This window comes from Lissotriton vulgaris, chromosome 10 (assembly GCF_964263255.1).
Source record: "Lissotriton vulgaris chromosome 10, aLisVul1.2, whole genome shotgun sequence".
NCBI classification, from domain to species: domain Eukaryota; kingdom Metazoa; phylum Chordata; class Amphibia; order Caudata; family Salamandridae; genus Lissotriton; species Lissotriton vulgaris.
This window is the reverse complement of record NC_141698.1, coordinates 21,985,840-22,002,519: the sequence shown is the minus strand read 5'-3', so window position 1 is coordinate 22,002,519 and position 16,680 is coordinate 21,985,840. Positions and strand designations below refer to the sequence as shown.

Here is a 16,680-nt window from a genome sequence, read left to right as displayed (position 1 = left end):
AACCATCACCCTGAACGACAATATAATGATATACTTTGGGACCCGGAAGTCTAAATGTAATAAAACTTCACACGCACCATACTTCCAGTGGCCCTGGAAAGAAACCTTCATTCAACTCTTGTTGACTTCTGGAGAAAACTGAATGCTTTATTTAGGTGTTAAACTGGTATTAATGAGGTGAAACCTTTGCCGACCCAGCCACATAATTTGACCCTCTTGCTGCCGAAGTCCAGTGGCTCCATCGATAGGGAAAGAACTGAAGGAACAATTGAAGTATCGCACTGACTTTCAGTATCTTACCATGCTATATACAAAACCAGGACTTGTTGGGGTATGCCATTAGAAACTCTGCCAGTAACAGACACCTTGAATTAAATTCAAAGCTGTGTAACATGGTACCTATTTTGAATCTGACCTTACAGGAGGCGGGATTATGACATATTTCCGGAGCTCCTCAAATAGAAATTCATAAAAAAATCAGCAGGAGAGAGAAACTATTGGGTTTGAAATGTGGCATTTTCTTCTTGCTTTCTTAAACAATTCATTAGTATTCTCTTGTGGGGACCTCATGAAGAACGGATCGATAAAGGGAAGAAGATGGAGAAAGCATCAGGTGCACGTTAATACCAGGTGGAGGAAAGGCATGGGAGAGGCTTCCGGTGATTTCATTGGTCATGGATTTTCAGATGAGGCGTAATATATTATCATTGATGTAGAATCAACAGAACTGATCTCCCAGCTTGCTTCAAGGATATTCAATCTGTAAGTCTAAGATCAATTAATAGAAAGGACTAAACCAAATCAGAGACCGAGTTATTGGATTGTTCAGATATTTGTAGCAACAGCAATTCAGTGACGGAGCCGTCTACCCAAAGCATCATTACTTCACAAGAGCTGGTACTGTTGTGGCAAAGAGCAAATGAAAACCAAACGAGAAGCATGGGAACTGTTAGTGTAACATTAAACAAGCCCGCAAGTTGAGCGTGCGAGCAGCCCACCTCTCTTTCCTTCTTTCATTTGCTTCCCTGTGAAATGGATCCAACAATGAGAGAAGCTGACGAGGAGGGAGTGGGAGAAGGGAGGGGGTATGGGAGAGGATTCACGCGCTGTAAGGCTTAATGAGCCATTACAGAAAGCCAGATGACCTGTGCACATCCACGCGCTCATGAACGCAAGCTGGAGGCCAGCAAAAGCCTTTGAGTTGGACCCATTGGATTGACAGGCTGTCAATCGAATGGGGTGTGTTTGGTAGGCCAAAGGGGCTCAATTAATCGGGTCATTGTACCAGATCAAGCTGACGGACGCGGCTTTTTCTGAATCTACACGTGGAGTGCTGTCCCGCTTTTCTAATCTTCTACCGAGGGAAACTCCCAGTGCATTGTCACTGTTAATCCACCAAGGGATTCTAAAACGCTACGGCTGTGGCGTAAAATTAATTGAGCCCCCCTGGCCTACTCACACACCACGCAATGGTCGAATTCCGGACTCTCATTCGGCCTGTCATCAGCACCATGGTGCTTTACCAAACTCGAAAACAACAACAAAAGAGTGTTCCTGTATTAATTAGGTACAGATATAAACGGAGCACAAGAAACCAACAAAGCCCATTAGGTTTGTTATGAAAGCCCTCACTCACCGACCTGGTCGGTGACTTGCTTCATCATCGGGCCCCACTGGGTGTGACCGAATGTCACCCCAGTGTGCTGCAACGCCAGATTTGCTGCGGAGCTGGTAACGTGAAGAGGTGAGGGCTATGTGGTGAGTTATGTGAACAGAGTGAGGTGGTGAGTTAAAATTGCCTTGTATGTATCAAAAATTGTTTTAATATATGATCATCAAGGGCAAGGTTAAAAATGTGTTGGTAAGCAAGGCCAACTAATTGGATGGTCTGCTTCCAATAACATTAGGTGAAGAAGTGATTGGTCAACATGTTTCAGCCGGTATGGTGTAATTAACCTGGCATTCGTCAGGACCTAGAGTGAATAAACCCCGGCGGTATGGGCACGCTAAGGCCCACCCTACCAAAGGACTTGAAAGTAAAAAGGTGTCTGTGAAGTGCAAAAAAACGAGGGGGCTTCACCAACCAAAAAGGCGGGACGCACACAGCCTCTTAGTCTCTGATTAAGAGACAAAAATAAAAGCACTTCACAAGGGATGAACTTTCACCCCATAGACCGCGGGAGGGAGGGGACGTCGTATTTGGCACATCGCCCACGACGCCAGTCTCCCGAATGTACACCTGATCAGCCCTCAGAACCGGGTCTCCCGCGGTCTATGGGGTGAAAGTTCATCCCTTGTGAAGTGCTTTTATTTTTGTCTCTTTTCTAATAACTTTGGGGACTAAGAGTGTTTTCTACTCTCCCTACCTCTCTTTTTGTTGATCTGCTTTACCAAACTCCTCAAACCAGTTGTGTGTGTAGCATCTCCGGACACTGGGCATCAGGTTGATCATTTACTTGGACGACATCTTACTAATGGATCAGTCCCGAGACCGATTGATAGCTCATCTGAATACTGAATACCATTTCTCTTCTCCAGAGTTTAGGGTTCATCATCAACCAACAGAAGTCAGACCTGGTTCCACAACAGAGCATGATTTTCCTGGGTTTACGCCTAGATTTCAAGGCAGTGACCCTAAATCTACCGGAACAAAACATTTCCAATATCAAGAAGGTACTGAGGAAGGTTCTCAGACAGGACAGAATCTCTTTGCGTCAGCTGGCCAGGATTGTTGGTTTGTTATCTTCCTCGTTACAGGCCATATTCCCAGGACTGCTACACTACAGAACCCTTGGAGGGGACTCATGTACTCTGTGCTAAAGACCGACTCAGGAAGCCAGGACGGCACTCTGATGGTGGATCGACTACATGGAGGCATGGAACGGTCGGACGATCGTCAGATCCCGTACGGACCTGGTGATAGAATCAAACACCAGTCGCCTGGGTTGGGGCGCCAGATGTGGGTCGACCTCCATGGGAGGCAGATGGATGGAGGAGGAACTAGCTCTCCACATCAACTGTCTAGAGCTTCTAGCGGGCTCATCTGCTAGTCGAGCCCTTACGAGGGACAGAGTATTGTACTGTATGTTTCTGCGGATGGACAACATGACAGTGGTGCAAGATATCAACTGACTGGGTGGCACCCGATCCCAAGCCCTAGCGGATCTTGCCAAGGACTTCTGGCATTACTGCCTCCAACATCAGATTTCTGCAACAGCGGAGTATCTTACAGGAGTGCAGAACTCCATTGCGGGCTGGAACTCCAGGTACCTCAGAGATGCCAGCGACTTGAGACTTGGCCCAAAAGTATTTCAGGCACTGACGGCACTTTGGGGGCCATGCTGGGTGGATCTGTTCGCCTCCAGATGGAACATTCAACTACCCTGCTACTTCAGCTGGAGATCGGATTCGGGGGTGGAGGCAGTAGATGCCTTCCTTCAGGATTGGTCGGCGGATCAGGCCTATGCCTTCCCTCCTTTTCTCTTCATCCAGCGGGTAGCAGCTCAAGTCCGGGGCCAGAGAGCCTCACTAATCCTAGTCATGCCGGTATGGCGATCTCAAGCATTTTCCCCTCTCTCTTGGAACTGGCGTGGGCCACCCCGGTATGACTTCCATCATATGAAGAGATCTTGTTGGACCCACTGGGCCAGCCACACCCACTGGTTCTCCATGGTCATCTCCATCTCATTTTACAAAAGGGGGTGGTGATGAACAGAGTGTCTGAATTGAGCAGACCACTCTTACCCAGTCCAAAGATCAGGGCTTGATCCATCACCGTTATTTATCTCACTGCCCCATCCCAGCTCAGAACCTGGCTATATGCAAATCAGTCTGTCCCTGGCCGAGTGCATCATGGGAACAGGGCAGACTAAACTACCAAGCCAATTCTTTACCAGAAAGGAGACAAGCTACCGGGGACCGGTTTCTGGCATTTCAGCCGTCTTCGGCCCGGCTTGCTTGAATCCTGATGGAGCAGTGAGAAAGGGACTCATGTCTGAGTATACCCTGCCACACCTATAGTGGCCAAAATCGATTTACAAAAGGGGGTGGTGATGAACAGAGTGTCTGAATTGAGCAGACCACTCTTACCCAGTCCAAAGATCAGGGCTTGATCCATCACCGTTATTTATCTCACTGCCCCATCCCAGCTCAGAACCTGGCTATATGCAAATCAGTCTGTCCCTGGCCCAGTGCATCATGGGAACAGGGCAGACTAAACTACCAAGCCAATTCTTTACCAGAAAGGAGACAAGCTACCGGGGACCGGTTTCTGGCATTTCAGCTGTCTTCGGCCCGGCTTGCTTGAATCCTGATGGAGCAGTGAGAAAGGGACTCATGTCTGAGTATACCCTGCCACACCTTGTTTCCTTCCCAGTGTAAGAATTGGCTTTTGTAGTTTGGTTTGCCCTGTTCCCATCATGCACTGGGACAGGAACAGACTAATTTGCATACAGCCATGTTCTGAAACTGGGATGGTGCAGTGAGCTAAAAAACGGTGTTGGATCTAGCCCTGATCTCTTGACTGGGTGAGAGTATTCTGCTTAATTCAGAGACTCTGTCCCTCACCACCCCTTGTTGTAAATATTTTTGTCCACCCTAAGCGTGGAAGGGTATACTCAGATGTGAGTCCCTTGCTCATTGCACCATCAGGATTCAAGCAAGCCGGGCCGAAGACGGCTGAAATGCCAGAAACCGTTCCCCGGTAGCTTGTTTCCTTCCCAGTGTAAGAATTGGCTTTTGTAGTTTGGTTTGCCCTGTTCCCATCATGCACTGGGACAGGAACAGACTAATTTGCATACAGCCAGGTTCTGAAACTGGGATGGTGCAGTGAGCTAAAAAACGGTGTTGGATCTAGCCCTGATCTCTTGACTGGGTGAGAGTATTCTGCTTAATTCAGAGACTCTGTCCCTCACCACCCCTTGTTGTAAATATTTTTGTCCACCCTAAGCGTGGAAGGGTATACTCAGATGCGAGTCCCTTGCTCATTGCACCATCAGGATTCAAGCAAGCCGGGCCGAAGACGGCTGAAATGCCAGAAACCAGTCCCCGGTAGCTTGTTTCCTTCCCAGTGTAAGAATTGGCTTTTGTAGTTTGGTTTGCCCTGTTCCCATCATGCACTGGGACAGGAACAGACTAATTTGCATACAGCCAGGTTCTGAAACTGGGATGGTGCAGTGAGCTAAAAAACGGTGTTGGATCTAGCCCTGATCTCTTGACTGGGTGGGAGTATTCTGCTTAATTCAGAGACTCTGTCCCTCACCACCCCTTGTTGTAAATACATCTCCATCTCATGGCATGGAGGATTTCAGGCAACGCTGGCAGGACATCAGACTTTTGCAGGGAGCTGAATTCCTTATCCAACAGGCATGGGCCCCGGTGACCACCAAGAGGTATAGATTGGCTTGGAGGAAAAGGGTGCGTTAGTGTGTGGAGAGACACTTGGATCCTGTGGGCACCAGTGGTGAACTTCTTGGCGGACCTTTTTCAGGAAGGATTGGCCGATCGTACCATCAACTCCTTCAGATCGGCTATCTCAGTGGGCCATACATCGGTGAATTATGTTCCGGTTGGGGAATACTCCATGGTAAGTAAACTTCTCATGGGCATCAGAATTTATCATCCCCCCTCACGAACCCTGCTACACGTGTCTTTGGGACGTCAATTTGGTCTTACGCATGTTGTCCTCTTGGCAGGACAATCAATATCTGTCCAGGAAGGAAATATCGGCGAAGTTGCAAATATTGCTCTGCCTCATCTCATGCAAGAGATCTTCAGATGTGAGGGCATTAGATCTGTCTGCTAGAATCTTTACCTCTATCCTATCAAGCTTTTCCGGAGACTCCTTTAAGTTGTGTGTGGTGAGATGTCTGAAGGCCTACTAAGACATGACACTGGCGGTGCGGCCTCGAGGGGAGCGGCAACAGCTGATTGCCATTAAAAAACCCTCCAAGGCTGTGTTTTCCCTGACCATTGCCAGGTGGATGAGATGGGTCATGACTAGGGCTCCCGGTTTTCCGTTTTGACGGATTCATACACATAAATACAGAAAACTATTTTTCCATTCTCTGTATTTATATATAGAAATAGGAAAAATACTACTAAAACGGTATATGGATGAGGTCACCTTTTGGCATGTGCTAAGAAGCAGTGAGGAAGCACACCTCGGGTGCAAGTTAAACTCCTGCTACAATCTTCTGGCGCCAAGCGAGTCACTCGCCTCAAAGACACTTGCAGTGCACATTATGTTAAAGGCAGGCGGCGGCCCATTGTCATTCTAAATGTGGTAATCATCTGCAGTCAGAATGACAATGGGCTGTCCACAGCCTGTGCAAGGGTGGGGAGGGGCGTTTGAATCCAGTGGAGTTCCAAAGAAGTGCAAAGTGCGATTCTAGCTCCAAAAAGCCAGCATGATGGTTTCTGTTTCAGATGCTCACTTCTATGAAATGCAGTCATTTGAAGGTCAGGTGTTCGAATCTCTGCGCTGCTGACTCGGCCGTCCTTTATTCTGAGGCTGGTGAATGGCGAACGTTTATATTGAGCACTAATACCATCTGTTATTTTTCGCCCTTGGTTACGGTAGAAGCACTATACATAAAAAAATATTATTGTTATTAAATTCCTATAAGGTAGCTTAGTATGGTAAGGTTATTGTTAATAAATGTGGGTACTTAAATTCTGGATTGCACAGACCCGGCCATACGAGTTTTACTGAACTGAACAAAAGAAAGTAATATATGTTTTTACAGAGCAACAAAAGTCTCAGAGCGGCTGGCGATGAGAGAACTGAGCATTTCTAAAGCATATGAATTGAAAAGAATTACCGCCCCCACCCGTGAGACCAAAGACCGGCTTTGCAAGACGTTGGCTGGTGCTTTGCTTCTAGGCATGCAGGCCCGTGCCCTCACGCCCCAGATGGGCGACGTGCCTCGAAGACCCCATGCTGCATTAGGAATGCATCAATAAGATATGCCTCAAAGCGCCCATCTCCAGGGCCGGGAGCAGCTATGCGGCCCGTACGCTGTGCTGTGTCTGCAGCACTCTTTAAACTCCCCCCTGGCTGCTTCCCAACAGGTGCCCGGTGCAGATGCCAACCGCACCGGGCCGCTGCCCACCCGAGAGGTCCGGCGCGCCCACTCCCATGCGGCCGCGAGGATAAATGAAGCCTCTTGGTGGTCTCCCTTCGGGGGCTCTCGGGTTACCCCTGAAATTACTGGAAGAAGCTGCGAGGCAGGCAGGGGCAGCCTCCGGCTCAGCCCGGCCAGCTGTTCCTCGACGGCTGGAGCACAGCTTTGTAGTGTGGGCCTGGCAGGAAGAAAAAATGGAAGGTGCCTGGTGGCTGAGCACTCGCCTGAAATAAGGAGGCCTTAGGCCCTAATGCAAGACCCTACTGCTTGGCACAAGTCCTAAAACAAGCATTTACAATGCAATGGTCTCGGCATACAGAGCTCTGTAGATTTTAGCACTTGCTCGGTGTGCTTCGGGCTGTTTGATTTTATTTTTAATCCAATGACAAGCAGATTAAAGGGAACAAGGGCCCTGAATGAACAATGGCTACAAAAGCACTGGTAAGGAAACATTAAAAAAATGCAGCTAATGTATGTAGAATGGCAATCGAAATTTGGATCAATTAATACTGTGATACTAACAAATGCAATGCATTTCTTGTATATTATAGAAGTAGTGCAGCACTAAGTTTACTCAAGGCCTTCAACTTCAAGTGTAGAAAGGAATTTTATTTTAGCTGTATTTTCAATTTAAATAAATGTGGAAAAATACTAGCTGTAGCGTCGTCTTTTGCGTGTGGCAAAAATAAATGTGGATAAATACAGAAAAAATGCCCAAAAAAAAATACAGATAAATACAGACGGAAAAGGCAAAAAAATAAATACCATAAAACCGGGAGCCCTAGTCATGACAGAGGCCGGTATTGATACCAGTGAGTTTGGGGCATACTCCACTAGAGGGGGTAAGTCTTCCAAGGCTGTGAAGGTAGGGGGCAGATTGGAAGATATCATGAATGCGGTGGATCGGTCCTCTGATTCCACTTTCAAAAAGTTATACTTTTAGCAAATCCATGACACAGATGCACTGGTGGTAAGTGAGCTTTAAAAATGCATAATCCTCGCCTCTGGTCCTAACTGAGAATGAAAGATTTCCTAGTTAACACGAAGGAAAGTTTCAGTTCTATTAAGGACGGGGTGGTGATGATTATTCCCCCCCTTCCGGCATGATATCGCTATGCCACCCTTCCGGGGGGGGGGGGGAGGCTTATGCAATTGTCTACATGGCTTCTACAGGTTAGAAAACGGGATCCTGCGTTTATCAGGGACGTACTGTAATTGTACACGATTTCTATATATTGTTATGCTTGTGGTTTAATATGAACATTGTTTTGCACCCGATAACCAAACATGTTATGTACATCAGTATCTAATGTGGGTAATGGAATGCCTAGAGTACATTATGATACTGATTGTCATGTCCATTGATATGCTCATGGTATTTGATAAATTTTCCTGAGTGTTGGATGCAACGGTAGAAATCAATTACGTGATAGATTTATAACCTTCTATCCAAATCTTCTAAGGTTTGGATTCTAAACCGGAATAAGGTCCAGCAGGCTTAACTTCCTTCAGTGAAGAAGAAGGATTACTGCATGGACTGTATTATATGGACTATCGGACTGTTATGTGATTGGACTATGGGTGGCCATGGTTACTCCTGGTATTCATGGGAGTTGTAGATCAGTGATGCGTTGTGTTTTACTTTATTTTTGAACATGCTGTTAATAGGGTGAAGAAAGGTATGCATAATCCTCGTGTCCTCAATAGAATTGAAACTTCATGTTAACTAGGAAATGTTTCATTCAAATTCATCTTAGACCCTACTCTAGCTATCCAGGATCCCCATGACCATCCTCGTGTGGGTCCTGTGCCATTCCCCTTGACCCTTCCCCTGGCCCCTAGAGTGATCAATGGTCATTCCCCTTCAACCTTTGAACTTTCGTGCTCCTTGACGGAACACCAGCATTCTACCCCCTTTTATCCTTGGTTCCCCTCTTTGGAAAAGCCCCAGGAGCACTGCCACTTGCTCTTCCCCTTGGGAATTCCGTATTTGACACCTGTGCCCCGTGACCTCTGACCCCTGCCGTGCACCCTCAACTCTGACCTCGGCTATGCGTAGTTTCATCTGTTCCATCTGCTCGCGCTGCTTTTCGCGCTTCTTCATGAGCTGCATGGCTCTGCCGGCCTCGCTGGCCGCCCCCTTGTACTGCGCCATGGTGCCGGTGCCGGTGCCCCGGGTCTCCGCTGCTCAACGCTCCGGTTCAACAGCACAGCTCGGGGTACAACTACAACAACACCACTGCGCAGCTGCGACACGCAGTGAACTACTGCGCAGGCGCGGCAGCCATCTTTAGATTGGTGACGCTACAATGAAAAAACTCCGAAAGCTTCCGGAGACACGTAAAACGCCACCAATCAGAAACAAATCATGTCAGCAAATGCAGGGAGTGCGCTGCCAGCCGCAAGAGGGCGTCCAGAAATCGTGCACAGAACTTTTCGAAGAGCTAGAGTGCTTACTAAGGTATACGTGAGTTGACCAGCGCTGGGCGCCATCTTACTAGATATTTATTTGATATGGTCTCGCCAATTTTTACCGCTTTTACCTGCTTGTTGTCTATGATTTATTGTCCTCAACAATAATGGAGTGTTTTTTTTCTCAGCTCGTTGCTTATCACTGGGTGGGTCTTATCATTTTAATGTGCATGCTGCTTATGCATTTTTTGTCCTTTTTGTGTCACTGGTGCAGTGTAGATTCTTAACCATCCTTTACATTGGATCACTTGCATCTTTCCAGAGCTCACATCATGAAATTACTTTTTAGGTCAAGCCTGTAACAGCGCACATGCGCTGTTCTGGCGAAAGACATCAAGTGGGGGCTTCTAAAACTAACCTAAGAATCGCACACCTTCGTGCGTGTGCTTTTCGTTTTGCCCCAGGCTATTGGCCTTTGCGTGCGTCTTTTTAACAAAGACAGCAGGCAATTGGCCAAAGGCGGGCGCATTGCTCCGCGCACGGCCTATTGGTGTCGGTTACCTGCAGGCCCGACATCTGTTTTGCATTATCGTGCCCGATAATGCAAAACAGATGTCTTGCGGTGGCGCGCGCACCACTTGCATGCCTGCTCTGCTTACAAAGGCTGCACGACGTGCGCAGCCAGGACAGGGGCTTTGTTAATGGCGGCGCGTGTTTAGTTTTTGCATTGCGCTTTCACTCAAACGGAAAGCGCTATGCAAAAAATAAACTCAGACCCGCTTTTACCTCCTGTTCCGCTTGCAATACATTTTCCTGCTGAATGAACGCTTGAAGGAGGCGCACTGGTTGAAGGGTGAAGAAATTCCTTTGGCTGGGGCTTTGAGGTACACGACTCGCGTGCTTTTTTATTTGTATTTTGTGCAGTTTTATATAGCACGAATTATAGCGCTTTACACGAGCACCCGTTCATAGAGTGTTTGCGGACACGGTGCTGAAACCTCCAAACAAAGCTGCGTCACCACATCGCTGGCCCTCTTCCCGCGCTGCTGCCCTCTGTCTCACATACCTTGCAATCCGAAGATAGCTCCAAGGCTTGCAGGACCAGAATGGGCTACGCGCCGGAGCTTCCATGCTGCCGCCATTACAAGAACACTGCTTCTGATAACCTTATCAGGCCATGGGGAAGGAGAGAGCCAGGGGCGCTGACCTTCTGTCCCCGTGTCACACAAGCCGCTCTTTCTCTCTTCTATAAATTCCTGTGGCTGGGGCTTTGAGGTACACGTCTCGCGTGCTTTTTTATTTGTATTTTGTGCAGTTTTATATAGCAAAAACTATAGCGCTTTACATGAGCACCCGTGACGTTACACAAGGACACATTCATTTTTGGTAGGCAGCACGTGGAGAATAAGTGATTTGCCCAGAATCACACTATGTTGAGCCAACGCCGATGCTCGAGCCTATTGTCCAAAAGTCGGCCACTCTGGCCATTACGCCGTCATTAAACCGTTTCTTGAATCAGACTGTCTCATACCAGTTAAGGACAACATGGCATTGTTCTGATGATTGTATGAGAACACAAACTGCACACTTTTTCTTGAATAATAAAAAAGCTCGCATATCTTTCTATTTGTGATTTTTTCAACATGTCTATTTGTCGCACACAGTCTACTGGTGAAACTGCATGTCACAGAAGTAAACGTAATGTTGGCTACAAACGCAGGACAAGTTGAGGATGCCACACATGACGTGGATCATCTTAGCAGCTTTACATCTCAGAACACCATTAAAATGCAGTCACAAATTGCATGAACACTTTAAAACCTAAAGAAAGTTAAACTTAAATCGTACAGTAGATGCTACTGCAGGTTCACTAAAACAAACGTATTCTCCACCCCCTTGCGGAGCTTGAATGTGAGACTCCCAACAAGCAACAACCCTCCATTTTTCATTGCTAGTAATGTGGTGTCTAAGTTGAATTGTAGTTCCACATCACTTAAGCAGGGCCTACTACAGTGAGGCTGTTCCTAATCTCCTAAGGATCACGAAGGGCAATTGTAACAGTGTCCAAAGCAGCCCTAGAATTGTCTTCTCAAGTGAATTAAATAGCTCGCCTGAAGTAAGATTGCCTGTAACAGTAGGCAGAACACAGAAGCTGCATCTCTCTCTCGCTCTCTCTCTCTCTCTCTCTCTCACCAGTCGTGGAAAGCAGGCTTGGCATTTAGTTCCTGGGTCCGAAAAGTCAGAAGAGTGTGCATGGGCGTTTTGAATTAAATAGTTGTGTGCCCTATTTCTTAGACAGGTGTATGGTCCCCGTGTGAGGATTGTGACCCCTCTCACAGCCAGATTGCTGTACCTAGTTACAAAAACAGTTCGGTCTCTCCAGAGCAAGTATGACTCTACAAATTCCCCCTTGCACAGGAGAGGGTGCAGCAGCGTAAGAAGAAGAGGCAGTTTTAAACTGGTGCTGATGGATTCTCCTACATTTGGAGGGAGCAGTGATCCCCTCGAAGGAGAGTTCAGGGAGGTCAGGGCAGCACCCAGTGAGTGATATTTGGGGGGCTGCTCCTAAGAGTCTCTGTGCTCCAAAGCCAGCATTAGTAATATGCTATGGGTGCAAAATCTAAAGCCTTGCCTCAATTTAATGGGCCCACACACTGCTGCAAATGATGGAACACTTCCTTGATATGTAAATCTTTTTAAAGTGCTGTAAAAAAAAGTTGCATTGGACGTTCTCGGCACATTTGCAACCATTAGAATATCCATGACATTACACAGCTCAAATCAAATGCAAAACTGACAGTCAAAACTCATTAGTTAGTTTCATGCTGAGGATATACTGTAACACTGAGACACGTAGGCGAACGTGTTGGACAGTTTAGGACAGTTAAAAAAGAACCTTTGGTTGCTGAATGTATGTGTTCGGTTTACTCTATGCTATATTTGTACATTTTGCCAGGCCATAAGCCAGTGCCATATCTGCTGTGTTAAAGCAAACCTTCACAGCAGCAGCAGCACATGTTCTGATCACCAGCCGGGCGAAAGGCTGCGAGCAACAGTCCCAACAGCATCGAATGTGAGCCAAAGATTCCTTCTATTGAGCACGCAGCCTTCAGGCAGCTGATGATCTTTGATATTTCCAATATTGACGTATCTCTCCAGTGTCAAATTGAAGTCTTGCATAACATTTTTTTTTTAGATTTTATTAAAGAGCTTTCTGCCAGGTAAGTCTGCATTGTGTTTCAGGGAGATAGTAATACAGATGTGTTTTAGCGATTAGACGAATTTTAAGTCTGGTTTAAATGAAATAGCACAAGTTTCCTAACTTTGTATTACTTTGAGCAGTTGCTGTAAAGACTTGGTTTACCAGGCTTTTTGCACGTCTGGCACTCGGTGAAGCTTGACAGAGTGGTGGGAATCTCTTTTTCGATCTGCTTTTCTCAAGCTAGAGACATAAAAATAATTTAGTGAGCCAGGTTTTGCAATCTTGCATTCATGCCAAAAGCCGATAATACATGATTTTTGCAAAAATTGCTGTTTGGTCAAGCAGAATTCCAGACGTAGCTTTGCCTGAGATGTGGAGGTTGGACAAGAAGCAATCATTTGCAATGCAATACGTCTCGCATTTACACACATTTATGCTAATGGCATTGTAAATGACACTGCCTTTTATTTATGCTTTAAAAACAAAAACATAAAGAAAAGGCATTGTCATTTACAATGCCAATAGCTCAAACTTGCGTAAATTACAAACCTATTGCATTGCAAATGCTTGTTTCTTTGAGCGCTCACATGGAAGTGCATGTTTTTATCCTTATCACTCACAGTGCATCTCAGGTTAGCATAATTGCCACGTTTTTTTCTCTTTCTTTTTTTACAGTTTTATATAGCGTGAACTCCACCCGAAGGTATTAGAGAGCTTTACATGAACACTAGTTACATTACACAAGGGCCATGCTTAATATGCTGCTCAAGTCCATGTTTTTTTCTCTTAATTCTGGGAATTGTAGTAATCTTTATAAGGTAATGAACAAGACTACAAGTCCCAGAATTCAAAGAAAAACGGTCTGCTAGTATCATGAAATGTAGCTTTAGTATCTTCCCTACAGCACTGAAATGCTGCCACGCATAATTAGATACTTCACTGCTATGCATGGTGACTCACAAAGCACTGCAGCAGCTCTCAGAGCAGGACAGTGGTGGTTAGCACTGGCAGTCGGACCATCATACAGCTCTGCCAAACAGAAGTGCCAAGTTTTCTAGGTCCAGGTGTGATGTGCTGCCCAGTCCAGGGGTTTTTAGGTCGAGCCTGGGCAGTGCAAGCGCTGCTCTGCGAAGCATGATGTATTCTGGTATGGACTTGAAGCTACGCCCACTCTCCATCCATATTTTTCATTGGCTTGTCATAGTCCTTTGTAAACTGTGGCTTTTCATTGGTCAATAGGCTTAGTAGTCCCTTCTTAGTACCGCCTTGTCTCATTTTGGAACCTCCCATCAGGACACCACCTACATGTGTTGTTACTCGGTAAGCTTTAATCACAGCCTCAAAGCACTATTTGTTTAATTGTTTTTGAGCAGGCAGGACACGCTCTCCCCCAATACTTTCTTTTTTTTTTTCATGGCACGCCATGCAGATACAGTGGCGGCCGTGCCTTTAGTTTCTTTTTTGCGGCCCAAACGCATGTTTTTCTTTCTTTTTTTCACTTTTTTGGTTACAAGCGCGTTATACACTTTCAGTTTAATGCTGGCCACGCCCCTTTCTTTACCCATGGCTCATCTAAAGAAAGGGGTGCAATCTTTAATAAAGTCAACTTGACAAACATATTTTTTTTTGTAAAAGCCCCCCAGTGAAACCGTGTTTTTCATATGTCAATATTATGTATCTACATGCGCTTATAAGAGCCTGGCAGCTGTCTTATTAAAAAAAAAATGATGGTGTATCTTACGACCGGATACGTGCATAAGAAATTCGTGTTCGTTATAAAAAATGCAATGTGAACACTGGTGCTCGTTAAAAAAAACGGAATGTGAACAATGACGCCTGCCTGGCTTGTGTGTTACCGATAAGTGCAATAGTAACTGAGCTGATCAAACATTATTTGTTATGCGGAGTGCATTGTAATTTTCTTTGTTACAGAATTATCCCCGGAAGAAGGCAATTACATTGCCGAAATGCATTGGGAATGTGAAATTGTTTAAAAATTGTGTATGGATGAACCGACATACATAAAACTATAAATCTTGTGATGACAACGAGATGAATTAAAAAAACAAAGATTTTCATCATAAAGACTTTTGTTCTTACATTTTTCGATTACTTTGAAGAAACCTTCCGTGTTGAAGGACAGTTAACGGAGCCTGGGGGACACATCCCACGTTGGTGGGTGTGCAACCCTTCAGTATTGTTAATTTACACTCCACGTCAGAGAGTGATACCCCGGAGCACCGCACAACTTCAGAAAAATTAACTCTTATCTACAGTAGTGCGTCTGGTTAACCCTGTTGTTTAAGTCATCATTTAAACATTGAATTAGACACAGTATAAGTGTGTCTTAAAGTGTCACATATTTAGACAATACAATATCACTCATAAGTACACTGAACCCCCCCCCCCCAGAGACTTTACACATACACAATCTGAAAGCTTAGCGCTATGACTTTACAGCCCCCAGCAAAAGTAATGACCTAGTTGAGGAAAGGGGACTTTGGTTGCTTTAGAAATGAAATCTCAGCCTGGCCCCGGCTAAATTATTCATTTTAATGCCTGGAATGACATTGTAACAGATTGAGAGTTGTCTCTGAGGCCAGCTGTTGTCTTATCTTTTCATGTGGGGATGATATCCGGTTGTGACCCTCCTGTGATTGGGCCACAAAGTGATGTGGACACATGTTTTTGCCACTAGTAGAGTACAGGATTTTTTCTTCCGCTAAGTCCTCATCCTGGCAGCCCGGGATGTGACTCCCCACCAGGGATCTTGGATCAAACTACACCATGGTCCAATCTGTCACATGTCTGTGCAGCAGGCGTCCTGATTGTCTTCCGGGCCTGGACTTAAAGTTAAAAGTGCGTGCTGCACACCAGGAACCCGGCAACCTCTGAGCGCAGCTGTGCAAGCAGCAGCACCCGGAGCACCATGCCGGACGTCCTGGCCATAGCGCTGAACTGGTCCGAACGAGCCAAGTCAGGTCTGAACTCCATCAGCCTTCAGCACCGTCAGGGAGCCCTGATAGCCCGACAAGACAAGTACAAGGCGGTAACTGTACCGAGGTGCGTGCTTGACAATGACAGCTGAAAAGAGAGCAACAACAACATGTGCAGCACAGCGAGTACCTCTCTGCCAAACTGAAGGTGCGCCCGCCTCATTTAGAGTTGAGCGGACCTTGATTATGTAGATGGCGGACCCTGCTCAGTCTTTGCCATCGACATAAACCTCCGATGGCCCGACAGAGTAAGGGCTGTCGGAGCTTTGGCCGCCTGTCTGCTCACATGATTTAGAGTGGGCGAGCACATGGTTAGTTTCCGCTGTCCATCACCGCCAGGTAAAACATGGCAGTAACGGGCAATGAAAACTGCAAAATGCCCTCGCTTCATGGTAAAAGGCGTTGATTTTTAAAAAGTTTCCAAAGCAAATTCACACTTTAGGTTTCTGCCAGTGCTATAGATGTTCGCTGGGTTGGCAGACATCTAAAAATTTAGCAGACAGGAACTTGTCAGGGCGACTGATTACCGGGCTCACGCTCCTATGCGGTCATCCTCAAATTGCTCCTAGGTCCAGTGCACCATGGCCATTGACTATGTTTGGCACTTTGTGCTTTTTTGGTGCTATTTCTACCTTAAAAATCATATATCCGGTTCCTCTTGTTGGATTTTTGTGTCATTGCGTTTATTAACTTTTACTCATTTTTTCTAATTCTGCTTGGGATTTGTATTGGTTTGCATTTCGACGTTATTACTGTTTTGGTGCTGCATAAATACTTTATACATTGCCCTAAAATAAGCCTGTCTGCTGTGTACTAGCAGGGGGTTGAGCTCAGGTTTATTTATTGACTTTGACGGTTCGCCTGAACCAGGATTGTGATTGTTCCTTAAAGTCGGTAGTCACCGACCATAAATAATGATTCCATTTCCTACAATGGGATGATTTCT

The 16,680-nt window shown here is 46.0% G+C and overlaps 1 protein-coding gene across 1 annotated transcript in view; it reads right to left on the bottom strand.

Moving 5' to 3' along the window:
• FAM50A (family with sequence similarity 50 member A) overlaps positions 1-9,377 on the bottom strand; it is a 40,302-nt gene extending 30,925 nt beyond the window's left edge. The window contains exon 1 of the mRNA XM_086940292.1: positions 9,169-9,377. Within this exon, the coding sequence (XP_086796418.1) occupies positions 9,169-9,279 (111 nt within the window). The 5' untranslated portion in view covers positions 9,280-9,377. The remainder of the gene's footprint in view (positions 1-9,168) is intronic.
• Positions 9,378-16,680: the final 7,303 nt, after the last annotated feature.